Raw genomic sequence first — 26767 nt, 5'->3', positions numbered from 1 at the left:
AACCTTGGATCTATGAGGTTTGCAGCAACATATACTGGCTTGCAACAAAATTCTTCCCATCTACAAATGAAGTCCTTCACTTTTACTCCTTCCTGACTTGTGGGTGGAGATGCACTTAGATTCTCAAAAAACAGTTGACTTTATCTTGGCCAGAAGATGATGAATGTTTGACGAAAGTGCTCTGTCTGATTCATCTAGTGATTGCAGAAACAATTGGCTGTAGAATCTTCAGAGAGTTCTGCATGTGAACCCAGAAGATAGCCTCATCAAGTACACCTTTAAGATCTTCAATTATGACTTTTTCTGGAAGAGCATTTTTTGTTTTAAAAAAACTTTCAAATGACATCATCGTTTTTCTCCATCTCATTTTGCTAGATAGTTTCAGTGTTACCATTTTATTCTTATCAGGCTTTTCTTCCTGCTTCTTCTTTAAAGACCGCAGCTACAATATGAACATATTTTCACCTTTTATAACTCGTTTTGTTCTTTTTATAGATCTTTTCCAGTGTGCCCAACTACATGAAATCATTAAAAAGCTGTTTTAGGCCATGGGAAGCACATCCTGTTGCAGTAATATGTGGATATTTGTCCACTATGATGTGCCATGCTGCTATCATATTACTGGCATTTTGACTCAGCAGAGCAAATACTTTCCCACTTCCAATCTTCTCTAGTACTTCACATATTTCACTACTAATATACTCTGTTCTCCTCTTTCAATGCTTTTTTAAAAAACCTGGTTTAGGTGTTATCACAAATTTTATGATTCTTTCTCCCTATACATTTGTCCATCTATCTATAAGTACTACTAGATGAAGCGCTTCATTTATTTTTTTCTTGCACAGTTTGCTGACTGGGAACTGTAATAATGTGCCCCAGGGGATTACATAGATAACTATGGTATATCGGTCTACTTGTGTGTAGGAATAGTAATTGCTTAATACTATAAATTGAATTATAGTAACTTCATTTGAAATACTTATTAGTTTTTAGACATCATTTTGAAGGACTGAAGTGCAGCAGTAATATTTTAAATATTACTCTAAAATTTCTTTCACTGTTCATTCTGAGAGAAAATATTTCACACAAGTTTCTTTTCAGTTTTTCCCAAACTTTCCAAATGTAAACAGGATCTGAATGAATGCTTCCCTGACAGCTAGCTGGGAGGAGAAGAGACTATGGGTGTGTTTATGTAAATACAGTTTGCTCCTGTGCTGTTTACATATTCATCATTTACAGCTGTGTCAAAGGATCAACTTTGTCTGGTGTTGGGTACAAATGACCTTAGTACTGAATGCAGGGGTACTGAAATATGGTTACCAATTTTGTAATTATCGTAGGAATACAGGAAAGCAGGACTGTGCTTAACCTGTCCCAAATGAGGGGGGGCACCCTCAGTTGAAAGAACCTTATTAAGCAAAGGCTTGAATGTCAGAGCCCTATGAATGTAAGAAGGGTGGGGATAAGCTTTTGGGCAGATTATCTCTGTGGCACTCAGACTAGAGATACGAAGGTCCAGAAAAACCCTGTAAACTTTTAGGGAAAAAAGCTCTTTTCCCCCCAGAGGCCTAGTACGGAAAAACTGTGTAACCCTTCTGCCACGTGGAGCCAGCAGCAACCAGGGACGGGTTCAATATCCAGGGGTTCCTTTCCATCGATACAACACAGAACTGGCTCAAGTCCCCACCCAGTAACCTGGGAAAATTACACACCACCCCTGGGGGCTTATGAGAGGCAATACTTTCCCACTCGTAAGCACAGAGTCCAAGTGTAGAAAATAAACTTTTAATAAAAGGAGGGAAGTAACTCAGAGTTAATTTGGGAAAACACCACAAACAGGGTTCATGAACATATACCATGAGTAAAAGACCCACCCCCAAGTAGGTTGGGCAGTGCCCTTTTCCCCTCAAGTTCTTAATCCAACCCAAAAGTCCCTTTCACATGCACGACCCTTCTCTGCACCCCACTCACAGTTGCTGTCCTTAGTCAGTGCAGACCAAGAGTTCAGAGGTGCATCTGCAGAGTTCACTTCTTACCCTGGGGGTTGGGGGTAAAAAGGCATCTTACTCACTCTGCTGGCCGCTCACCGGCCACCTGCTCACCGCTCTCACCATGCCCCTCCACCAGCTGGCTGCTCGTCGCGCCTCTCCTCCGCCACCCTGCTAGCCGCTCCTCACACCTCTCCGCTGCCGCCCTGCTGGTCGCTCATTCACCAGCTGACTGTCAGTCACCTTCTGCCTCTCTGCTGTGACTTCTGCACATCAGTCTCTCAGTAATTTTCAGCTCTTTTGCAGGCTGGGCAGAAATACTGCCCCATCACAGCTGATTTCAGCTCTCAGTGATTTTAGCTCTTAGAAGGCAGGGCAGAAACACAGTCCTACCAGAACCCCACAAAGTCACGGGACCCCCGTCAACCTCCTCCTAGCCCTGGCCAAAATGGCCACCTACAAAACTAGGGAGAGGAGGTTGGCCGACGGGGTTTCCTGTGACTGTTGGGCCTATTTCCGCTCCTCAGTCCGTTCACGTATCCGGGCAGAGTTCTTCTGGGCGGCATCTGCTGGCTCCTTTGACACCTGCAAGGAGCAGTGGGTGCTGTCCGGGGTTCTCCGCTCTGTGTCCCCATCAGGTTCCCTTTGTTTAGCCTTGTGATCTCACTCCCGTTCCTGTTATATCTTTAGTTGTCCCGCACAATCGTTTGGAATCCCAGACCTGGGGAGGAAAGAGGATGTGGGCAAAAATCTACACCATAACAAGTTGGGGGTTCACGTTTAGACATACTTTCCGTCTCCTGAACCTCAGCTGGAGATGATTCTTAAAGAAAAGAAAGAGCTATAAGAAGAGGCAGATGCCCCAAATTATCTCTCCCTTTCTCTCTACCCATGTGTGATGGGACATGCATGCCTGCACTGGGACTGCAGGAGTTAATTCCTCTCTTTGGGCCAAGGAGTCCATGCCCCCTTGACTCTGCCGGGTCCCCCTATCCTTGCCACCGCCCACCCTGAGGTGGTGGCCCACCTCACCAACCCTATTGATTCTGGCTGCTAGGCTGCCCAGCCCTGATCGTGAGAGCAGCTCTACTGACTCTGGCCACTAGGTCACGCAGCCCTGATCTTGAGGGTGAGTATATTGACTTTGGCTGTTGGACCACACTACCCCGGGACTCGGGGGGGGGGGCGTGTAGACTTGACCGTGGGCCTATAATGACCTTTGCCCCATCCCATAGGGGGATGAGGAATGCATGACCCGTGATGCTAAAGCATCCACAATACCTGAAGAACAAAGGAAACAGCTCTGGACTGGGGGAGGGATCCTGACTGAGAGAAATTCAGCCAGCAGAACTGTTGAAAGGTGGTGAGAGAGACCTTTGCTTTAAATTTACTTAGCTTGTTAAGTTGGGTATTAGCTGTGTTTTACTTTTATTTTCTTGTAACCAAATCTGCCTTTTATGCCTCATTACTGGTAATCACTTTAAATTATCTATTTGGGATAATAGGATTTGTGCATATCATTTTCTATTAATAAAATGGCAGACTTTGAGTTTGTATTGTTCAGGAGAGAGCTGGGCAGTACACAACCTGCACTTCTGAGGAAAGTCTGGGACTGGGAATTGGCTGGTGTTGCTCTGCAGTGTAATTCAAGAGTGGCTGGCTATAGCACTCATATAACTATAACATGTTGGAGGTTTTGTGAACAGACCAGGAGTGGTAACTCTAACTGTGAAGCAATGTAAAAAGCACCCCAGATTGAAGAACTGAGGGAACTGTTCATCGGTCCAGATTGTACTCTGGGTAATGTCACAGTGTCATAATTGTACTAAGATTAACAAAACATGTTTTATTAGTTGCATATAATTTTGACAAATGTAGGGCATCAGCTTTCAGAAATCTTATGGACTTGATCATGCTACCCTTACTACTCATGTGAGTAGTTCTAATGAGAATGGAGTTTCCAGACTACCAGTGTAGGTACACTGAAAAACTCTGGCATTTACTGACATATGTGAGTCTATTTGTGCTGCCATTTATAACTGAGGCAAAAACTGAAATTGTGTCCTCACTGAAGTCAATAGCAAAATTCCCACTGACTTCAGTGGGGTCCATGATTTCATTCAGACTTTCATTTTTCAAGTTAATTGCACACACACAACTTGTAAAAAAGTTAACTTCCCCCCCCCCATCAACAAATGACTTAATATTGAAAAAACTGTCTGTTCTCTGCTTTTTTTTTGCAAATGTTTTTCTGTTAGTTTGCTTGACTTCCAGTTTCAAGCTTTTGAACTTGAATTTTACTGGGCCATCACGCACTACAAGGGAAACAACAGAAACCGATTTGGGGCTTCCCAAATAACAACAGGATAGCTGGTGGGGTTAGGCCTGCGCCAGCTGGGGCAGAGGGCCATACACTACCCCATCCCATGCCCAGCGGGCTCCTCGGCTTCCCAGAAGAGGTCACTTGAGGGATCGGGGATGTGAGGCTCCCCTACCCCAGTCCCGAGCCCCTGGGCGTTGCAGCAAGGAGCGCGGAGGTGAACCTGATCAGCCCCCACAGGCGTGGGGCAGCCTGGCAGGATCGCCACTGCGGGGAATGGGGACACAGGACCGGCTGACTGGCCCTCTGGCGCCAGCAGGAGGCTTCCCCGCCACCTCCCTGAGCTTTGGGGCAGGCCCACAATGCCCCGAGCAGGCCCCTGCCGCGGCCAATCGCCAACGCTACCAGGAGCCGGCTGCGGGGGCATTAAACCAGTGCAGGAGAAGCCGTTTACGCGCGTTCCTAAAACGCATCCTCCAACAACGTCCCGCCCTGAACACTGCCGGGCTGGGCGGCTGGCACCATCAGCGCCAACGTCATGCGCATCACGTCTTGCCCGCCTCTCCCCGAATGGCGTGTACTGCATCACTTTCTAGCGCAAGCGCCTTTTCTCCCCCTTAATTCTAAGGCGCGCGCGCGCCTGCGCGCGTTTCGTCTTCGGGACTCAGTAGTGGAGCATGTGTTTCCGTTGTCGTTGAGGTGGGAAGCCTGCGAAGAAGTCCCGGATGCCTCTCCACTCCCAGCGTTCGCCCCGCTTTACGCGCATGCGCATTCTGCGGAGCGTTGTTTCCTTGGCAGCTGTTGTTTGTTTTCGGCCAAACGAGCGTGAGAGGCCGCGGAGGGGGATGAGGAAGAAACCAAGTGGCGAGGGGGAGAAGGGGCAGCCGCGGCAGTCGCAGCCCTAGTTCGAGGCCGTGCCGGAGATCCGGTCAAAGTGAGTGAGAGCCCCTGCCCCGCGCGCTCTGCCGTTTGCGGAGGCACCAGGATGGGGAGCGGGGTAAGAGGGAGCCGGGGCTCGGGGGGCGGGGCCGGGGGAGTGGGTCTCCACCCGCTAGGCTCTGCCCCGGTAACTGCACACTGGGTCCCTGACTGCTGGTGACACTGGCCGCGCGCTGCTCGTCTCGCGTTGCCAACTTTCTAATCCCACAAAACCCAACGCCCTTGCCCCGCCCCTTCCTCGCGCTCTCCCCCCGCCCCTTCCTCGCGCTCTCCCCGCCCTGCAGCGGGGGGGTGGAGTGCGTGGGCGGGTGTGCAGGCTCTGGGATGGGGGGCTGAGCCTGGGGCAGGGGTTTGGGGGGGGTGGGGGCTCAGCTACAGCACAGCAGGGGGTTCGGGCCTGGGGCAGGGGTTTGGGGGTGGAGGCTCAGTTACAGGACAGCAGGGGGTTTGGGCCTGGGGCAGGGGTTTGGGGGGGTGGGGGCTCAGTTACAGCACAGCAGGGGTTTCGGGGCAGGGGGTCGGGCTGTGGGCTCCAGCTGGGCAGCGCTTACCTCAGGCAGCTGCTGGAAGCAGACAGCATATCCGGCTCCTAGGCAGAGGGGACAAGGGGCTCTGTGGATCGCCTGCCTCCACAGGCCCCACCCCCACAGCTCCCATTGCCTGCGGTTCCTGGCCAATGGGAGTGTGGAGCCAGCACTTGGGGTGGGTGCAGCTCATGGAGCCTCCCTGGCCACCCACATATCTAGGACCTGGACATGGTATCTGCTTCTGGGAGCTGCAGGGAGCCTGCCTTGGCCTTGCTGCACCGCTGACAAGACTTTTAGCAGCTCGATCAACAGTGCTGACTGGAGCTGCCAGGGTCCCTTTTCAACCAGACGTTCTGGTCGAAAACCAGACACTTGGCAACCCTATGCTGACCACTGCCCTACCTTGTGGTTTGAGGGGGGCTGAGACTGCAGGGGAGGGACGTGTGGTGCTGTGACATGAGTCGCTAACCCCACTTGCCAGCAGCTGCCTGGGTACTGGCCGCTGGATTTGGGCTCAGGCAAACTTGGGCAGGCTCCTGAGTGGAGGCTACTCTTGTGGGAATTCTGTGTGAAAAAATTAAAGATTCTGCACATATTTTAAAATTCTGCAATATTCTCCATATTTTACTGGCCAAAATAACACAATATAATCACACAAATTTCAATTATTTTGGTAATTTATTTCAAAATATCTGTCAGCAAGTATGTCTGTAACAGTACAGACAACGAATAAGACTAGGAAATGTTTTTTGTCAAATAGATTCCTTACTAGGCATATAAATACAGAACTTTGAATAATTAATTTAAACTGCAGTGCAGAACTGTATTTCCCGCCCCCCTCAGAAGCAGTGCAAAAGTTTGGGGGAGTCAGGGGTAAACAGAGGAGCTGAGGGAGAGGGTAGGAGCCTGGGAGTGAACCTGGAGGGTTGATGGGTATGGGTGGGAGAAATATGAAACAGGTTTTTTGGGGGGGCAGGAAGGGATTGTTAGGGGAGCCTCCCCTATGCAGATCCTGGCTGACCTCTAGCCTCTCCCATTCAGTCAGCTACATCTGCCCCTGTCCCCATGTGTCCCTGTACCCTCCTGTCCTTTCACCCTTTCCCCGGTCCCCATGTGTCCCTCCACCCCCACTGAGACACCCCCCTCCCCCGTGCCCATGTGTGTCTGTACTCTTTCGCCCATCCCCATGTAGCCTTGCACTCCCTCAGCCAGCCCTCTCCCCCCATGTGACTCTGCACCCTCTCCCCCTGTCCCCATATGTGCCCCCACTCAGCCACCACCCTTCCCCTATGTGGCTGTGCACACCCCCCCGTGCCCATGTGGCTCAGCACCTCCACTCCCATTCATCCCCTGCCCTAGTCTGTTCTCCCCCACCAGCCCTTATGAACCCCAGTCTGTGATCCTCCAACCCCGCACTGTCTGTTCCCCCGTATGCCCTGTCTGCTGACCTGGCCCCACAGGCACAGCGCTGGGCAGGCAACCTCTTCCCTTCCATATCAGCAGCTGGGGCTACTCCTGCCTTGGAGTGGCTGCTCTGTTCTAGTGCCACAGCAGTCCCTGGGGGACAAAAGGCAGAACTGCAGTAACTTTCCAGTAGAAGTTATTTTTCTGCAGGGGAAAAAAATTATGCATGACACATTAATTATGTGCATGCATAGTGGTGCAGAATTCTCCTTGGAGTAGTGGGGGCAGAGCGGCTGCAGCAGGGAAGGCAAGGAGAACTGCTATGCTGTAGGCAGTTTCCCATCCCACCTGCCTTACCTGAGCCCTGCTGCTTTCTCAGCCCTCGGGACAGGTGTCTGAGGAGGGGTGTTTGCCTGCCCTACAGGGAGTGAAATTCACTCAGCCCGCCAGCGCAGACCTACCTGTTCTTCCCCACAGAAGCCTGCCTTGGCACTTTGGAGGAAAAGAGATTAGGGATGTCTCCCCCGGTGTCATGAGGCTGTGCCGCCCAGAACAGTGCTGGTCCCAAATAATTGCTGGTGAAGTTGAGATGAGTGTACAAAACTGAGAATGGCTGGCAACACAGGTTGTACTGCAGAGCCAGTTTTTTAAAAAGGTTCCAGAGACTATCCTGGCTGGTACAGGCTGGTAAGCCAAAGTTCAGTACCAGGGAAATTGATTGAAACTGTAGTACAGAACAAAATTATGGGACACACAGGTGAATGCTATTTGTTGGGTAAGAATCAACATGGCTTTTGTAAAGGAAAATCATGTTTCGCCAATCTATCAGAATTCTTTGAAGTGTGGCAACAGACATGGACAAGAATGATCTGGTAGATACAGTGTATTTGGATTTTCAGAAAGCCTTTGAGGCGGTCCCTCACCAAAGACTCTTAAGCAAAGTAGCCAGTCATCAGAAAAGAGGTGAGGTCCTTTTAGGGATCAGTAACTGGTCAAAAGATAGGAAACAAAGGGTAGGAATAAATGGTCAGTTTTCAGAATGGAGGAAGGTATGTAGTGGGGTCTCCTAAAGATCTGTACTGGGACCAGTGCTGTTCAACGTCTTCATAAAAGATCTGAAAAAAAGGGAAAATAGTGAGGTAGCGAAGTTTGCAGATGATACAAAATTGCTCAAGATAGTTAAGTTCAAAGTAGAAGAGTTACAAAGGGATCTCACAAAACTGGATGGCGGGGCAAGAAAATAGGAGATGAAGTTGAGTGTTGATAAATGCAAGTAATGCATATTAGAAAACATAATCCTAACTATATATCCAAAATGATGTGGTCTAAATTAGTTATGACTCAGGAAACAGATCTTGGAGTCATTGTGGATAGTTCTCAGAAAACATCTGCCCAGTGTGCAGGAACGATTACGAAAGACATAGTAAGAAAGTATATGTCATAATGCCACTATATAAATGCATACTGCATGCAGTTCTGGTTGTCCCATCTTCAGAAAGATATATTAGAAATGGAAAAGGTAGAGAAGAGCAACAAAAATGATTAAGGGTATGGAACAACTTCCATATGAGGAGAGACTAAAAAGACTGGGACTCTTCAGCTTAGAAAAGAGATTACAGTGCTAAGCAGGGATATGATAGAGGACTATAAAATCATGAATAATGTGGAGAAAGTGAACAAGGAAGTGTTGTTTACCCCTTCACATAATGCAAGAACCATGGGTCACCCAATGAAATTAATAGGCAGCAGATTTAAAACAAACGGAAGTACTTCACTCAATATGTGGTCAACCTCTAGAACTCATTACCAGGGGATGCTGTGCAGACAAAAAGTATAACAGGGTTCAAAAAAGAATTAGATAAGTTAATGGAGGATAGGTCCATCAGTGGCTATTAGCCAGGATGATCAAGGATGCAATCATGCTCTGAGTGTCTTTAAATCTTTGACTGCCAGATGCTGAGACTGGACGACAAGGGATGCATCACTTGTTGATTGCCCTGTTCTGCTCATTCCCTTTGAAGCATCTGGCATTAGCCACTATGGGATACTGGGCTGGAGGGACCATTGGTCTAACCCAGTATGGCCACTGCTCCTCTGTTTGGAGGGTTTAAAACAGGCGTGCTTGGAGCATGCACCAAGAACACACTGCTGACTGAGACTGGGGTGAGGAGGCTTTACACACATGAGAAACTCTCCAGCACTTGGGAGGGGGATGGAAAAACCCACTGATATGAGTGGAGCAGTTCACATGTCTCAGACCTATTGTTCCAGGCTGTAGTCATCTCTTTCAGGTGGGAACATTTCACTGAAATGAATGGGCCACTTTAGAAATCTGCGAGGTCACAGAGGTGTTGTTTTAAACCCACCATGGGCAGAAATCTGAGAACGATCTGTCAATGTTTGGGAAAAAATTTGCCTCTTATCAAGTTTCCCAGTGGTCCCCCCCACCCCCACTCAACATAGTTCCCATCCCCTGATCCTCCTGAATTTTCCCCTTCTGTGTGTGTACTGGGATCTAGGGGAGCCCTACCTCTCTGCAGGGGTCTGACCCTCTCTCCCAGCCCCTCCATGTGAGCTGAAATCAGATCCGGAGTGAAGAGGGACTGAAGGTAATCAACATGGCCGTCCTTAGGCATACGCAGAATACGCAACTGCGTAGGGCACTGCAAATTTCATGGTGCCCCAGACAGCTGCATGGTGCATATGCGGCACTGGCTCCAGCCGCCAGCCCCACCTCTTCCCGCCTCTGCTCCGGCCCCACCCCACCCCCATTCCACCCCTTCCCGACAGCCCACTCTCCTGAGTGACGCAGCCTGGGATTAATGTGGGTACTGGAGCTGGCAGAAGGGGTCGCTCCCGCACTCCCTAGCGGTGGCGGGAAGCAGAACTACCCAGCCCCAGCCTGCTCTGCTCTGTTCCACTTCCCGCTGCTGCCGCTGGTGAGTGTGGGGGCGGGCCTGACCCCTTCCTCCAAGCCCCCTCCCACAAGCAACAGGGCTGGGAACTGGGGGAGCGGAGCAGGCTGGGGCCAGGTCGCTCTGTTCCCCGCTGCGACTGATGAATACGCAGGGGGGCAGGTCTGACTCCTGTTGCCCGCACCAGGCCCCCCGCTAATCCCTCGCACTGTCCTAGGCCTCCCTGTCCTGCTGCTGCCCCCCACAGCTTCTGCCCTTGCAGCTCTTGAGTGCAGTTTCCCCCTCACCAGCCATTTGCCCCACCCCACCTCCAGGAGCCACTGCCAGACATGATGGCCACTTCTGGGAGTGGCGCAGGGCCAGGGCAGGCAGGCACGCTGCTGCCACCCTGGAGCTGCTAGAGATATACCCCTGCACCCCAAACCCCTGTCCTGAGTCCCTTAGCCTCCTGCTGCACCTTCCTGCACCCCAACGCTCTGCCCTGAGCCCCCTCTTGCACTTCACAACTCTTCCTGCATCCCAACCCTCTGCCCTGAGCCCCTTCCTGCACTCTCTCCCGCACCCCTGCCCCAGCCCTACATTCATGGCCCTGTACCCCTCCTGCACCACCAACCCCGTGTCCTGAGCTACTGTTACACCCCGCACCCCTCCTGCACCCCAAGCCCTTCCCCTGAGCCCTACATTCATGGCCCTGCATACAATTTACCCACCCAGATGGGGCCCTCAGGCCAAAAAGTTTGCCCATCCCTGACTTAACCTATGTCCTATTAATAAATTTGTTTTATTTTAATATAAACCAATTCAGTGTTGTGTTTGAGGGGAAAGGTGTCTTTACCCCAGTTAAGTTAATAAACTGTAATATGCTTTTCTCTCTTTAAAGGCATAACAAACATTATTTCTCTGAGCTGTCCAGGAGAGGACTGGACACTCCAGGGCACAAGGTTTGGGGGGAAATTTAGGACTGGAAGTGCGGTAGGGTCATCTTGCTGGTTATAATCAGGGCTGGTAGGAGGTAGAACGGAGGTGTAGATAGGTTGCTGAGGGTCAGAGCTGCTGAACTAGGGCTTCATAGCACATAGGCACAGAATGTGACCTGCATTCTTGTAGGCTAGCTTGAGCATTCAAGGCTGGTAGCTATAGCAGCAAAGCATTGTAAGGCACCCAGGGTTGCAGGGCAAGTGGTGACACAACTCTTTACTGGTCTGGATTGCACTTCCAAACTCAGTGACAGAATGGTGGGGCAGACACACACTAATCTTCTGTCACATGTTTAGTGGCACTCTAACAACCATGTAATAAAACTGAAGGTTTTGGGACATAGACCATGTATGAGATTTCTCTCACTGGCCCTGTTAGCAACTACACATTACAAACATTTCCAAGTGAAACTATTATGTTAATTCTACAGTGACGGGTTGGATCACAGAAACCCCCTTTGGGACCTGCCATCTGATTGCTGAGACTACCTTTGAGCCCATTTTCCCTGGCAGCTTGGGACTTCAGACATGCTAGCCTGCTACAAACACAGACTCAGGTCTGAACCACGCCCCCCACAAGCTGCAGGGCTTAACTGAAAACAGCTTAAGAAGTGTTCCTATCTCCAGCACTCAGGTACCCTGCTCCCAGGGGGTCCAAATCCCAAATAAATCCATTTTACCCTGTATAAAGTTTATACAGGATAAACTCATAAATTGTTCACCCTACATAACACTGATAGAGAGATATGCACAGCTGTTTGCCTCCCCCCCGCACCAGGTATTAATACATACTCTGGGTTGGTTAATAAGTAAAAAGTGAATTTATTAAATATAAAAAGTAGGATTTAAGTGGTTCTGAGTAATAACAGACAGAACAAAGTGAGTTACCATGCAAAATAAAAATATAACACGCAAGTCTAAGCCTAATACAGTAAGAAAGTGATTACAGATGAAATCTCACCCTCAGAGATGTTCCAATAAGTTTCTTTTACAGACTAGCCGCCTTCTAGTCTGGGTCCAGCAATCACTCACACCCCTGTGGTTACTGTCTTTTGTTCCAGTTTCTTTCAGGCATCCTTTTGGGGTGGAGAGGCTACCTCTTGAGCTGAACTGAAGACAAAACTGAAGACAAAAAGGTGTGGTCTCTCAGGACTTTGTATAGTTTCTCTCTTCTGGGTGGAAACCCCCCTCTCCGCCTGTGTAGAATTACAGCTACAAAATGGAGTTTTGGAGTCACATGTCCAGGCATGACTCAGAACTTTACAGGAATGTTTCCAGGAAAGCTCAGATGTGGATTGGCATCTGTCAAAGTCTATTGTCAGATTAAGTGTTTCTTGATTGGGCACTTACTGAGAATAGTCTTTTCTCAAGAAGCTGACCAAATGTTTCACTGAGGCTACTTAAAATCAAACAAATACACAGCCAATATTCATAACTTTGAATACAAAAATGATACATGCATACAAATAGGATGAATATATTCAGTAGAGCATAACCTTTGGAGAGATATGTTACATGGCATTTGTAGCATAAAACGTATTCCAGTTATGTTATATTTACATTCATGAGCATATTTCTATAAAGCATTATGGGGTGCAACATCACATCTACTATAACAAAATGTGTAGCAGTGAAGAAGAAGCACTGAGGAATTATGTAGTGACTCTATGGTCTAGCGAAAAGACCACTGGATTGAAACTGTTCCTTACTTTGCCACTGGGCCTGCTGGATGATCTTGGGGAAATCACTTCACCTTTCTGTGCCTCAGTTTCCCACCTGTAATATGAGGATAATAATGTAGCATTCTTTAAGTTATACCAATGAAAAGTATGATATAAATGTTATGTCTTTAATTATTACTTGGCTTGGAAGGATTAGGTTTTTATTGGTAAATGTCAATTTCACCATACACACACACACAAACAGATGAAAAAATATATCCATTGAGAATAATAGAAATTTACAAATAGGCAGAGAGAGAAATGCTGCTTGAGAAATTATTAGAGTCTGATTTAAAGATATTTGCTCTATATTTTGACATGTGATGTTGGTGATTGGTGTTTTAATTGTTTTAAACCTTTAACATTTTGAATCTCAAGGTCTACTGTCATTGAATAATTACTGTCTGACAACTCCCCCCCTAAATTTACACAGTTGCAGGAAATTAAATCAATTAAAACAGAAAAAATACCTAAAATAAACATTGATACTTGCTCAAAATTATTTATGTAAAAAAAAATTTAATTGTGTCAAGCCTAATTATTATCTAGACATGGAAGCATATAAACAGCAAACCTAGGTGAGAACTACACCTGTTGAAATGACCATTAACTCCTACCAGCAAACATTTCACTTTCTGTTTAAAGAAACCTAGGAAATTAAATGGCAAAATAATTCATTAGCTCAGAGTTACATTTGCCCAGTGATAGCTCCTGCCCTTTTAGAACATCGATTTCAGTAAAGTCTCAGACTTCTGAAAGTCAGGAAGTGCAGAGTTAAGGTAAACTCATGCAACCTTAATTTTGCCCTCTTTGAGCAATGTCCCAATATGTCCATAACACACATACGCCCATTCTCCCTTTTCACTGTAATGGACAGCTGCATTTGCTGTATAATCAAACACCCTGCCTGCTGCCTCAACAGAATACAACACTTGTAATATTTAAAAACTACTTCACTCTTTTTGTAGCCCCTTCACTCTTGCACGTAAGATACCACCTAAATCTCTACTTTCCCCTACGCATCATTAAAGCCACAGACTGCTCTCATATCTGGCCTTTCTACTGACAGTATCAGTGCCCTGCCACTGACACAACCTGTACCATTCTGTATTGAAATGATGTAGAGTGGAAACTCAAGGTATATATACACCTCTTTCCTTTCATAAAAACACGTGTGGGGGAGAGGACTCAGAACCACATCTTCTAGTATGGCAGTCACAGCTCTGTGATGCTCCTCAAACTAATCCCCAGGTCTCCTAATATCACTGTCACAGCTCTTCCACCTTATTTCTCTTCCACTGAATCTACACCTAACACAGTGAATGTAGCAGGAGTGCATGTAGATCATTCTCAGTGCTATTGTCACCTCCGTGGATGTGGAGTTAAGGTTGCATAGGCATTTACCTTAACTATATGCTTACTGGCTTTCAGAAGTTTGAGTTTTGCTGAACTTAATGTTCTGGAAGGGCATGAGCTACTACCAGGCAACCTTAACTCTGCTTTAACAAAGTGTTTTGACATTTAATAGATTGAGCTCCTTGCCTCTCTTACTATAAGGCATGTTTTCCAATCCTTTAATCGTACTCATGGCTCTTCTTTGAACTCTCTCCAGTTATCAGCATTTTTCTTGACTTGTGGACATCAGAACTGGACACAGTATTCTAATGATGGTCTGCACCAGTGCCAAATAAAAAGGTAATGTAATCTCAATACTGATATTTCACTGTTTATACATCCAAGGATTGCTTTAGCCCTTTTGGCAATGGCATTGCACTAGGAGCTCATGTTCAAGGGATTCTCCACCATGAACCCCAAGTCTTTTTCAGAGTCACTGTTTCCTAGGATTGAATCCCCCCATCCTGTAAGTAAGACTACATTCTTTGTTCCTAGATGTATGACTACATTTGTCCATATTATTATTATTATTATTTATTATTTATTTTATTTATTATAAATGTGTATTATCATAGCACCTAGAGAACCTGGACCCCATTTGCTATGCACTGTACAAATATAGAACAAAAAGACAGCCTCTAACCCAAAAACCATTCTCATTTTTTGTCTAGTTTCCTCCTTTGAAGTTAAATGCTATTGTGTGTTTCTTTGGTATTTTTCCTTCTACAAGGATGTTAAATTTAATTACATTATGGTCACTGTTACTGAGTAGTGCAGCTATATTCATCTCTTGGATGTGCTCATGTGTTTCATTTAGGACTAAATCAAGAATTGCCTCTCCCCTTTTGGGTTCCAGGACTATCTGTTCCAAGAAGTAGTCATTAATGGTGTCTAGAAATTTTATTTCTGTATCTCCTCCTGAAGTGACATGTTCCCAGTCAATATGGGGATAATTGAAAGCCTCCTTTATCATTGGGTGTTCAATTTTGTAGCCTCTCAAATCTCCCTGAGCATTGCACACTCACCTGGTCAGCTGTAGGTAGTATGTTTCTGCTGCTGTACTCTGATTATTCAAGCATGAAATTTTAAAATTTCTATCCATAGAGATTCTGTGGTACAGTTTGATTCATTTAAGATATTTTACTATATTTAATTCTGTGCTTTCTTTGACATGGAGAGTTATGTTAGCTGGTGTTGCCAAGTTAGCATTTACAAGGTATTAATAAGGCTTCAGAAATGATGCCTAGTTAATCACTCTCTTGACTAAAGTACCCCATTGAGACGAATGAATAAAAACCTAACACACTTTTTGTTTTTGCATAAATAATAAATGGTGATGAATAGGAATAGTTTGTATTTTTGTGCCATTTTGTCAAGTAATTCTGGATTGCAGTCTTGTGAGATCTCAAGCTAAGCAGTTACATCTAAGTTACACTAAGCGGTGAATCCTTGGATGGGAAACCTCCAAGGAAAACATGGGTGCCTCAAGATGGTGCTGGAGATTCAGCAGCTTGGCCAGTCAGTGTCCAAGTTCAGTGTTGGGAAGCATTTTGCTGTGCAGATGCTATCTTTCAGGTGAGATGTAAGCAAACAAAATCTGGAGTCATGGCCATTTGTGATCACTAAAAATTTCATTTCACTTTTTGCAAGAGAGTAAGGGAGCTAGTCTGATCAAATTCTAAATTGTGTAATAAGGTCCACCTACCTAAATTCTTCTGTGGCTCATATTGGATGAGGAATTCTTCAGTTCCTGTAGTGTAGCATTTAACAGTAGACACACACTTCTGCTTTGTTATATACTACGTGTGGCTGCTTTGCTGTGGTGGCTGGGGTATTTTTTTTCTTTGCAGCATAACCTATACAGCCCCTGGGATCTTTCAGGACAGAAAATGTTACAGAAGTATAAAATACTGAAGCAGCAATACTACACTGTCTGTTTATAGACACAAAAGACAATGATGGACAGTACATTAGTTGCCATTCTGAAGATTATTTTTGCTACTTGATGAATTTGAAAAATACAGTTTAAAAAATGATAGCTTAGATAGAGAAAATGAGAATCTGCAGGAAGATATACAGAAAATTTTTAAAATCTCTGGCTGCAGATTTCTGTTTCCCAGATTATATCCTGGTGTCTGGAATATAACCCTGTACTGTATTATGTGTGTTTGTCATTGCTGGAGGAAAACTGCTTTATTAATCAATATGCTAGAAAAATAATAGATTAAGGAAAACTCTAGCTTTAGTCATTTTGGGATTCTCTGATTGTTGAACTTTAACACAAGATTAAATCTCTCCTATTTTAAAATGAGATTATCTAGGGGGAACATCCTTGTTCTTATCCATGTTGATTAATAGGCTATATTTAGACTTCTGATACTGTTAATTAAAGGCTGTGTGTCAAATGTTATGTAATTCTTCCTTCCGATTACAGTGGATAAAAATAACTATTAATATTATGGGTTTTAATTTTGTTGTCATGAAAGGGATAATTTATTCAGCAAGAGAAGAGTGGTGTGTAGAGAGCTCAGTGGTCTTCAGTCAAGCCTGGTGGATCTGTGCAATTTATAGCACTCAAAACAAAAAAGTGGCAGTGAGAATACTAGCCTAGCCTGTAGAGAAGATGATCAGCTGTGGACAAAATTTATTTGCTAGTGGCCCTCTTTTGTTGTGTATATTTGGATACTAATGAAGATATTTCAGCCATTAGATTGGAAGCAGGTATGCGCTACGCATATTTTATTTGTTTTTTGTCCTGTGTTCCTTTTTATAAACTTGAGAGTACCCTGCTTTCTTCGTGCTCAGTCTCTTGAGAGAATAAAATCAATCACAAAATGTATTCTTCCCTACTCTCCAAAAGACAAAAGTAATTGGTAAACTGCAGGGTATTATAATTTAACAGTGTTTTGGTTTCTACCTTAAAGTAGTAAATGTTTTCTATTTCTATCTGAGTCTGAATTTGAGTTGTGTGTAAAGCAGTGGTATCCTGTTGAGACACATACTTTATAGTGCCTTATAGTGACAATAAATCTAACTTTAGAAATATTCAAATTGATTTTATGTAACTAAAAAAAAAACCCTAAGACATGATTATTTAAAAATACATTTTCTCTTTTTTCATTTCTTTTAAGTGTTATGACCATAGGGATGCATAGTTTAACAATGACACTGAAGTAGTTTTGTTTCTGAGCTAGAAATAAATGATATTTCTGTTGGGGGGAAAAATATTGTTGTTAGCTGTGAAATGACAAGCTACATTTCTACAATAAAAGATGCTCCCTGCAGCCTCCCATGTAAAGCCACTTTTGGTCATACCTGCTAATTTCAAACACCTTTCAGAATATAAAGTTGGTATGGTTTCCACCTCAAAAGACTGCCTAGCAGCAAGAGGTAGAAATGGTATAACTAGATGTTAATGCGTAGCTTCTGTTTCTCTCTTTTTGGTTTCTAGAGCTGTGCAAATATTGGAATTTTGGTTCGTTGGCAGTTCTGAAAAATAAAATAATTTTAAAAAAACAACAAATTTTTTTGGTGTATCAAAAAGTCAAATTTCATTTCAGTTTGATGATCATTTTATATTTTTATTAATAAAAATAAATATTGAAATGAAAAGTTGTTTCAAACTGAAAAATCAAAACACTTTATTTAGAAAATGTCAAAACAAAATGCTTTGATATTTTTCAGACTTTTTTTATAATTGTTTCAATAAAAAAAATTAAGTGTTTTGGTGTTGCTGAATGTGCATATTTGATGGGTGTGTGTGTGTGTGTGGGGGGGGGGGGGTTGGCCAATAAATTTCACCCAACCGTATTTAGTACATTATGACAGTTCAGTAATTGCTAGAACTTATGCTTGGCATATCCACTCAAGTTTCTTTTAGAACTAATATACCTCACATTTTGTAAGAAGGAATTTAGGACCCTGTCCTATCATCTTTACTCCACCAAAGCTAATGTTGACTTCATTTGGAGTATCGTCTGAGTGAAGAGGGTGTGCAGGATTGAGTCTTAATTGTTTTTTGTTTTGTTTTTTAAAGCATGAATCTGTAAAATCTCTCTTTAGAGCATGCCACAAATTAAAGGGAAATGGATTCTATTTCATTGACTCTGTTTATATGGTGAGAAGTATTTCTTGCATTGTTCCATATACATTGAATTGCATTTTAGATTTATTCTGATCAACTTTGGGTTTTTTTTGGTTTGGTTTTTTTTAGTCTCAGTATTACTAACCCAGTCATTCAGGCTGGCATAAATTTATACTATACATTTTGTAACTTAGTTTTGTTAATTAAAATATTCTAAATGTTGGTGTGTGTTTTGCAGAATGTTGAACTTTAAGAAAGAAAGGTGTAGTGTATTGAGCCATTCTTAATATAGGACTGAAAATGCCACCAGGTGAGAACTTCTACATTTTTAATTTCCAAAATGCATTTTATTCTTAGAATTGGGTATTAATGTTCAGTTACTTCCATCAATTGATCTTTAGTGCTGCCTTGGATTAATTCTTGGTCAATGCTTACAGCTGATTTTGTTTTGTTTTATTTTAACTTTTTTATTTAACATTTGCAGGATTTATAAAATTGATAGTTAATATGTGAAACAATGTATTTGAGAATTGTCTTGCTGTGTACAATAGATGATTCTACGTATATTGCTTCTTTGAGTTATGTTCATCTGGTTGCCATTGTAAATGGAAACGTTTTCTCAGTTTCACAAGGTAAAATAAAAGTCTTGATTAGTGTAATTCATCTCTGGTGAAAATGCTGCCCTCTATGCCTAAAAGTGTAATCAGGTGCTGTTGTAATGAACCTAATTATTTGAGCCAATTAATCTTATTTTAACTTTTTTTCTAGCAGAGAGTGAGGCAAAGGCAAAAACCAAAGTTCGCTTTGAGGAAATATTCAGGAGTCATTCTGGGCTAACAGAAAAAAAGAAATCAAAGAAGCAAAAATTTCACTCTCATGAGAATATTATGGTGAGTTTGTTAACCTGAGAACAGTGATTCTGCTTGCCTTCATGGAAAAAATCCCATCATCTCTCAGCAAAGGAAGTATGCTTCCTCCCTCCCAGCAGAAAGGAGTTGCTGTAAGCTTCAGCAAGCACTATGAAAAGAAAACATGGTGTTTGCTTCATAATAGAAAACTTCCATTTTTAATGTATTACTTTTATTCATTATTGATGTCCATACTGAACAATAAGAGTAAACGCCAGTAGTTTACAACCTACAGTGACCTAGTGATACTAGTCATGTAATTCGAGGTTAATGTTCAAGGATGCCTACAGGCATGCCTACAGTTAAAATTGTGTCAACCTATTCTTATCCACCACATTTTTCAGTAGAATTTTGGAGGCCATCCTTTAAGCTTTCCAGATTCACATTAACTTCAGTTGGAGTGTCGTGTGTGAAGGGCTTGCAGGATCATTCCCACAGTAATACTAGTAGTTAGCTCTTAGAGCAAATAGCTCATGTCTGTGAGTTTTACAGATGCTTATCAGTTGTCTAGTTGGTAACAAAGGTAAATGTCAACTTTATTAAGTTTTCCAAAGCTAGTATCATGAAAATAAGATTATTAAAACAAAACTAAATCAAACTAGAACTCCCTCTCCTCTTTCCCACTCATTTCTCTGCTTCTGAACAGCACTGAATATGACTCTTCTCTCCTCGCACCCTCCAGGAATTGTCATCTAACATCCACCCAACCTCTTTCCATCAGCCTTCCTCTCTTGATTTTGATTCATGGCTGTCTATCTTCCTTGCCTCACAATCTCCCTCACTCATTTGTGGTGACTTCAGGTTCCATGGTGATGACCCATCCGACCCCTAAGCTCAGTAGTTTTCAACGTTTTTTCATTTGCGGACCCCTAAAAAAATTTTGAATAGAAATCTTAGACCTAGTCTGTGGACCCGCAGGGTGAAAACCACTGTTTTATGGTAATGACAACTTTTCACAGAGCCCTTAGATATAGTCTGCGGATCCCCAGGGGTCCATAGACCACAGGTTGAAAACCACTCGCCATCACGTCTTCATTCAACTTGCAACCCTGGTCAATAGTCCACTCACCAAAATGGCCACTCGTTTGACTTGGACTCCACCAACCACTGCTCTCATTTATCTCTCTGTTGCTGAGTTCCCCGTCCAGCCAGTAAAAGCTGGCAGATTACAGGAACATCAACACACTCTATTGGTGGCCCAAAAAGCTGCCTGTGGCTTAGTTCCTTAGACAGCTCCAGCCTGTACAACCTTAATTCATGCCACTGGTACGTATGCATTATGATACTGTCTTTAATTACATAATCACATATTATTTTTTCCACAGGACCTTTGCTTCATTCAGTGCACAGCATGGATGGTACTCTCTCAGTTGGTAGCCGGTCAATATTTCATTTCATTCTCAGCACTCCATGTGTGGCCTCAGACCTTATTGCATACCTTTCAGAGCCTGTTCTGAATACAAAATTATTAATTTCCTCGTGGTGCTTATCATCTGTGACAAAGTTCCTGCTCTACCTTGGTGGGTCTTGCGCTTATTGGCGGATTTGCTCGCCTCGGAGCTTCACGGCAGCCCTGAGCTTGGCCGTTTTTCTGAATTCACAGTCCAAGTCGACTCCTCCTGTGTCTGACCAGGAGTTGGGAGGATTTGGGGGGAACCTGGGCCCGCCCTCTACGCCGGGTTCCAGCCCAGGGCCCTGTGGAATGCAGCTGTCTAGAGTGCATCCTGGAACAGCTGTGTGACATTAAACTTCCTGGGCTACTTCCCCATGGCCTCCTCCCAACACCTTCTTCATTCTCACCATAAGACCTTCCTCCTGTTATCTGATAATGCTTGTACACCTCAGTCCTCCAACAGTCCGCATTCTCGCTCCCAGCTCCTCACACACACACACCACAAACTGAAGTGAGCTCCTTTTTAAAACCCAGGTGCCCTGATTAGCCTTCCTTAATTGATTCTAGCAGCTTCGTGATTGGCTACAGGTGTTCTAATCAGCCTGTCTTAATTGTCCGCAGAAGGTTCCTGATTGTTCTGAAACCTTCCCTGTTGGGAAACGGAACGTCCTTTGCTTGCTCCTCAGCTATCTGCTTTCTATTCTTTCCTAAAGCCCCCTAGCCTGGATTTTTCTTACTTTTTGAACATGCCTTAGTCGTCCCCCCCCCCCCCCCCGACCGGGCCAGATGCTTTTTTTTGCTTTGTTTTGATTCTTTGTTTTTTTTTTCTTCTTGCCGTCTACGTGCTGGTCGGCCCTCAGCTTGCCGCCAGCACCCGCCCCTCCCACGCCTGCTTTCGGGCGCAGCTATTTGCCTCAGCTGGGCCCCCCGGAGGAGGGGGGGGAAGATTGCCGATTTTGCTGTCTGGAGGTGGGGAGTGGAAACCCCCAGACCCAGCCGTCTTGCTGGCAGCTCGGACTTTACAACATTCTCAGCATGCCAGAAGCCTTGGAACACAGCCAACACAGCTGGAGAAGAAGATTTCAGAAGACAGGAGAAATAATCCGGGGAAGCTATAAATCATCGTGAAGGGGGCCGTAAGACTGAGTAATTTTCTGAATTATACTCTCGTGGGGGGGAGTTTGACTGTGGTTACTTGCGTTTGTGGCGGCACAGGGGGTGTGGCGCGGAGCCCCCCCCGGTCCATCGGTGTCCCTAACCCCCCCACCATTACTACAACTGTCACAGCCCCCCCGCCGTCCGTCCCTGCTGGCAACCTGCCATCTCCCTTCGGATCCAGCTGTTCGCTTTGAACTTTGCCTTTCGGACCGGACATAACAGCTGACCCACCGAGACTCTTTGGACAAACGTGTGTGGGTCTGCACCCCTCCCAATTGCTTAGCCCACAGCTTGTCCCTATTACTGGACCCCGATTTTGTTTTTTCCCCCCGCCCCCAGTCCAACCCCCTCGGCATTCCCCCCCCCCGCCTGCAGCCCAGCGGGGAGGAGCGGTTACTTTGCTTCCCCCTCCCTCCTCCTCCTTCTGGTGTCTCCCCATCTCTCCCTGCTCACAATGGCGGGGAAAGAGAGGGGCGAGGCCCCTTTAACAAAATCAGTTGTCCCTCCCCCACCACCACCCCTGCCCGACCCCCAAGGTCCCCCCCCACCACTATTGTTAAGATACTTGCCACCCCCCCCCCCGCTGGGGCACCGGCAGCAGGAGGCACCGGGGTGATTGCTGCTGCTGCGCCCACCGCCCCCCCAGATTCTAGGAAACCCCCCCCAGCTGGCCGGAAGGGCCAGGGCGGGATGAAAGGAAAGGGCCCCGCTAAAACCACTAAGCCCTCCATGGCAGGGGCTGCCCCCACCGCTGTGGCCTCGTCATCAACCGTGGCGCCCCTCCCTGCATTTCCCTCCACCAGCTCTGCGAATGTCCCTCCCCCGGCCCCCAGGACGTATGCCCGGGCGGTGACGGGCTCCCTCCTGCCTGCTGCCTCGTCATCTCGCCCCCCCCGCCTCCGCCACCATCACCAGCGGCCGGGGCCCTTTCCCCGCCTTGACCAGGAGGCACGGTGTCCGTTGCCTCCTGGTGCCCACCTCGCCCCACGTGGAGACATACGTGCAGGCGTTGGCGAAGGTGGTAGGACCCACGGCTATTGTGGTGGCCTCCAAGATATATGGGAAGGTCGTTTTTTTCTTAGCTTCGGAGGCTGCCGCCCAGGAGGCGGTGGAGAGGGGCCTGGCGGGGGGGGGGTGGTGGTGGTGTTTGTCCCCCTAGAGCCGCTAGAAGACCTGGGCGTTCACCTCGTCCTCACCTCCGTTCCTCCCTTCTTACCCAATGTTGCCCTGTTACCCGCTCTCTCCACTCTGGGGAAACTTGTCTCTGTCATCAGCCCTCTCCCGTTGGGCTGTAAGGACCCCACCCTCCATCACGTCCTTTCGTTCCGCCGGCAAGTGCAGCTTCTACCGCCGGCGGGGGCGCGTGATGGAGAGGCGCTCGAGAGGTCTTTCCTAGTCCCCTACCAGGGAGCCCGCTATCGGGTCTTTTACTCCACCAGAGAGGCCCGGTGCTACCTCTGCCGCTCAGCGGGGCATGTCCGCAGAGACTGCCCTTTGGCCTGGGGGGGAGGGGCACCCGAAACCCCTGAGACCCGGCAGGACATCGGCCCCGTCGCTGCTGACGCCCCTGGATGCCCGGCACCTGAAACCAACCCTCCTCCTACTCGACCCATCGCTGCTCCCGTCCGGGCCCAAGAGATACCTTCCCTACAACGCCCGGGCGAGCAAGGGAGTTCCACCCTTGCTATTACCAATCCAGCAGAGCCTATGGAGGAGGGTGTGGCAAGGATATTACCGGATATAGGAGAGGGCCCGCCCCAAGGAGAAACCCCCGCCCCTCATGCTGCCTCACCGCTACCCCCCCGAACCCCTGAACCATCGCCTCCGCCCCCCTGACATGACCCCTGCTAACCAACCCCCAGATGACGCTATGGAGGGCTGGACCCTAGTCCAGGGGAAGCGAGGCAAGCGGAAAGCTCGAGCTCCGCTGCATCCATCCGACGCAGAAGCCCCCCAGAAGACCAGGAAAGGAGGCACTGATATTGAGCCTCCCGCCACGGCCACGAGTGAGATCCATCCGCTGGTGTCGGGAGGGGAAGAAGGACTGGCATTGGAGGGCAGAATCCCCCCTCCACGGGAGACCCTCCCCTCCAAGACTCCTGAGGACGCCCCTTCTGCCTGGATACCACCCGAACCCCCCGCGGACCCCGAGGCGACCGTTGAGGCAGGCCCTAGAGGAGAGGCCCCCAGGGTAGCAGGAGCTGGCCTCTCCCCCATGTATGCGGAGATTGAGGCCCTAGATTTGACCCCGGTCACCCAGGGAGAGGATGATCTACTGCCGGCTGGCCTTGAGCTGGGCAACCTTACCTCAGCCTCCCTTTCCCCATGCTCCCTCCCCCTGATTGCCTTCCCGGGCGAGCACCCTGCAGAAGGTGGTCCACCACCTGATGCCATGGCTGCTAAGACCACCATGGAGCCAGTGCCTAGCATTATTGGGAGTCCCCTCCCTTACCCCTTGACTCTGCTCAGGAGGCACTTTCCTTTAGCTGCTTGCCTCCTGAACCCCAGAGCCTTACCCCTGCTCCTGCCCCCACCCCTGTCCCTGCCCAATTCCCCTCCTCCTGCAATGCTAATGCCGCCCCTGGGGTTATTTCCTTCCCGCCTTTCGCAGATTCCCCCCAGGGAGCAGTCTTTGCACTTTCTAGTCGTGACCCATTAGGAGTGGCAGTTTTTTCCCTGCCATCCCCCTCCACCCCAAGGCGTGAAATGAATTTAATAACCCCAGCCTGTCAGACGCCCCGTCGGTGGTCTGCACCCTGTCTACCCGCCTTAGCGGACCATGAGGCTGTATTAAGAGTCCCACCACGGAACACCCCGGAAATTGTAACCCCACCCCGCCATGAGCTGCGGCATGCACTATGGAAGTTCCTAGAACACACCCGTGGTGCCCGCAATAGGGTACAGCTGGCTCTTCAGCTATGGGGGGACTTTGACCAAATCCTCCAGGCCACAAGGGCCCTTATAAAGGAGGGCAGGGGGCAAGGAAGGCGTGGTGCTGCGGCCTACGAGCGAGCCCGCGGCTTCCGACACGATCTACTCATCCACGGGATGGGTCACGGGTTGCTGCGCAACCCGCCGGGGGCCCTGAACACCCCCGCCAACAAGAAACCCCCACCCCTCCAGCCCTCCGCATGACGCCTCTTATTATTGCGACCCTGAATACCAGGGGCTGTAGGATGGCTCTCCGCAGGTCCCAGGTGCTCTCTTACCTTTGGGAAGGGGGGTACTCTGTAGTTTTCCTGCAGGAGACCCATACGGACCCGGCCGCCGAGGACAGGTGGCGGCTGGAGTGGGGGGACGGGGTATACTTTAGCCACTTCGCAACTTGGCAAGCTGGAGTGGCGACCCTGTTCTCCCCCAACCTACAGCCCGAGGTGCTAGGGGTCACTGAGGCCGTGCCGGGCCACCTGCTGCACCTTCGAGTCCATATGGAGGGGCTCGTGGTCAATCTTGTTAATATCTATGCCCCGCAAATGAGCTCCAGGCGGCCACAATTCTATCAGCGGGTGTCCGACTTTCTCGGCACCCTGGATTTGCACGAGTGCGTGGTCCTGGGAGGGAACTTTAACAACACCCTCGAGGAATGGGACCGCTCAGGGGCCGAGCCGAGCCCGGCCGCCGCGAATATTCTCCGAGGGATAGTTGAACATCACTCTCTAGTGGACGTCTGGCGTGACCATCACACAGATGACACTTCCACGTTCACCTTTGTCCGGGTGGAGGCCCATCGGTTACACCACTCTCGGTTGGACCATATTTACTTATCCCGTTTCCATCTTTCACAGGCCCACTCCTCCGCCATTCGGCCGGCCCCATTCTCCGATCATCATTTAGTCACCGTAACGGTCTCCCTCTGTGCAGAGAGACCGGGGCCGGCCTATTGGCACTTTAACAACAGCCTGTTGGAGGACGAGAGCTTCGTGATGTCCTTCCGGGAGTTTTGGCTGGCCTGGCGAGAGCAGTGGCGTGCCTTTCCCTCGGTGTGGCGATGGTGGGATCTCGGGAAGGTGCGCGCCAAGCTCTTCTGCCGTGACTACACTCGGGGCACCAGCCGACGGCGAAATGCGGCGATAGAGCAGTTGGAATGGGAGGTCTTAGAGATGGAGAGGCGCCTGGCCGCCGATCCCGAGGACCCGTCCCTCTGTGGAGCGTGCCGGGAGAAGCGGGAGGAGCTCCGGGCCCTCGAGGACCACCGGGCCCGAGGTGCCTTCGTTCGGTCCCGCATCCACCTCCTTCGGGAGATGGACCGCGGCTCCCGCTTCTTCTATGCCCTGGAGAAAACGAGGGGGGCTAAGAAACACGTCACCTGCCTTCTTGCGGAAGACGGCACCCCCCTCACGGATCCGGAGGAGATGTGTGGGAGGGCCCGTGACTTCTACACAAGCCTTTTCTCCCCGGATCCGACCGATCTTGGCGCTTGCGGGGTGCTCTGGGAGGAACTCCCCACGGTCAGCATAGGCGGACCGAGACCGACTAGAGCTGCCTCTCACCCTGGCCGAGTTCTCGGAAGCCCTCCGTCGCATGCCCACCAATAAATCTCCGGGCATGGACGGGCTGACTGTGGAGTTTTACCGCGCGTTCTGGGACATCCTCAGCCCAGACCTAGTCACCGTCTGGACTGAGTCCTTGCAAAGCGGGGTCCTCTCTCTGTCGTGCAGGCAAGCGGTGCTCGCCTTGCTGCCGAAGAAGGGGGACCTCCGCGATTTACGAAACTGGCGTCCCGTCTCACTCCTTAGCACGGATTACAAAATCGTAGCGAAAGCAATCTCGCTGCGGCTAGGGTCCGTGATGGCGGACGTGATCCACCCAGACCAGACCTATACTGTCCCGGGTGGCAGCATTTTCGACAACCTCTTTCTAGTCCGAGACCTTTTGGAATTCGGGCGGAGAGATGGTCTGTCGTTTGCCCTCCTGTCTCTTGATCAGGAGAAGGCGTTCGATAGAGTAGACCATGGGTACCTCCTGAGCACTCTGCAGGCATTTGGATTCGGACCTCAGTTTGTGAGTTTTCTCCAGGTGCTGTATGCCTCCGTGGAGT

General features: G+C 47.9%; 1 protein-coding gene across 3 annotated transcripts in view; it reads left to right on the top strand.

Moving 5' to 3' along the window:
* The first annotated feature begins 4735 nt into the window (after nucleotides 1–4735).
* The window catches only part of AHI1 (Abelson helper integration site 1), a 182134-nt gene continuing 160102 nt past the window's right edge, over nucleotides 4736–26767 (top strand). For 2 of the 3 annotated variants that reach the window (XM_084625130.1, XM_084625128.1), the window contains exons 1-5: nucleotides 4736–5242; nucleotides 12132–12206; nucleotides 14404–14486; nucleotides 18509–18580; nucleotides 19039–19160. In XM_084625130.1, coding sequence (XP_084481256.1) covers nucleotides 18571–18580; nucleotides 19039–19160 — 132 coding nt within the window. In that variant the 5' untranslated portion in view covers nucleotides 4736–5242; nucleotides 12132–12206; nucleotides 14404–14486; nucleotides 18509–18570. The remainder of the gene's footprint in view (nucleotides 5243–12131; nucleotides 12207–14403; nucleotides 14487–18508; nucleotides 18581–19038; nucleotides 19161–26767) is intronic. The other variant, XM_084625129.1, reaches the window with a different exon arrangement.

The sequence above is a fragment of the Lepidochelys olivacea genome (assembly GCF_965140295.1).
Source record: "Lepidochelys olivacea isolate rLepOli2 genome assembly, chromosome: 3".
Classification (NCBI taxonomy): Eukaryota; Metazoa; Chordata; order Testudines; family Cheloniidae; genus Lepidochelys; species Lepidochelys olivacea.
This window is presented reverse-complemented; position numbering and strand designations above follow the sequence as displayed.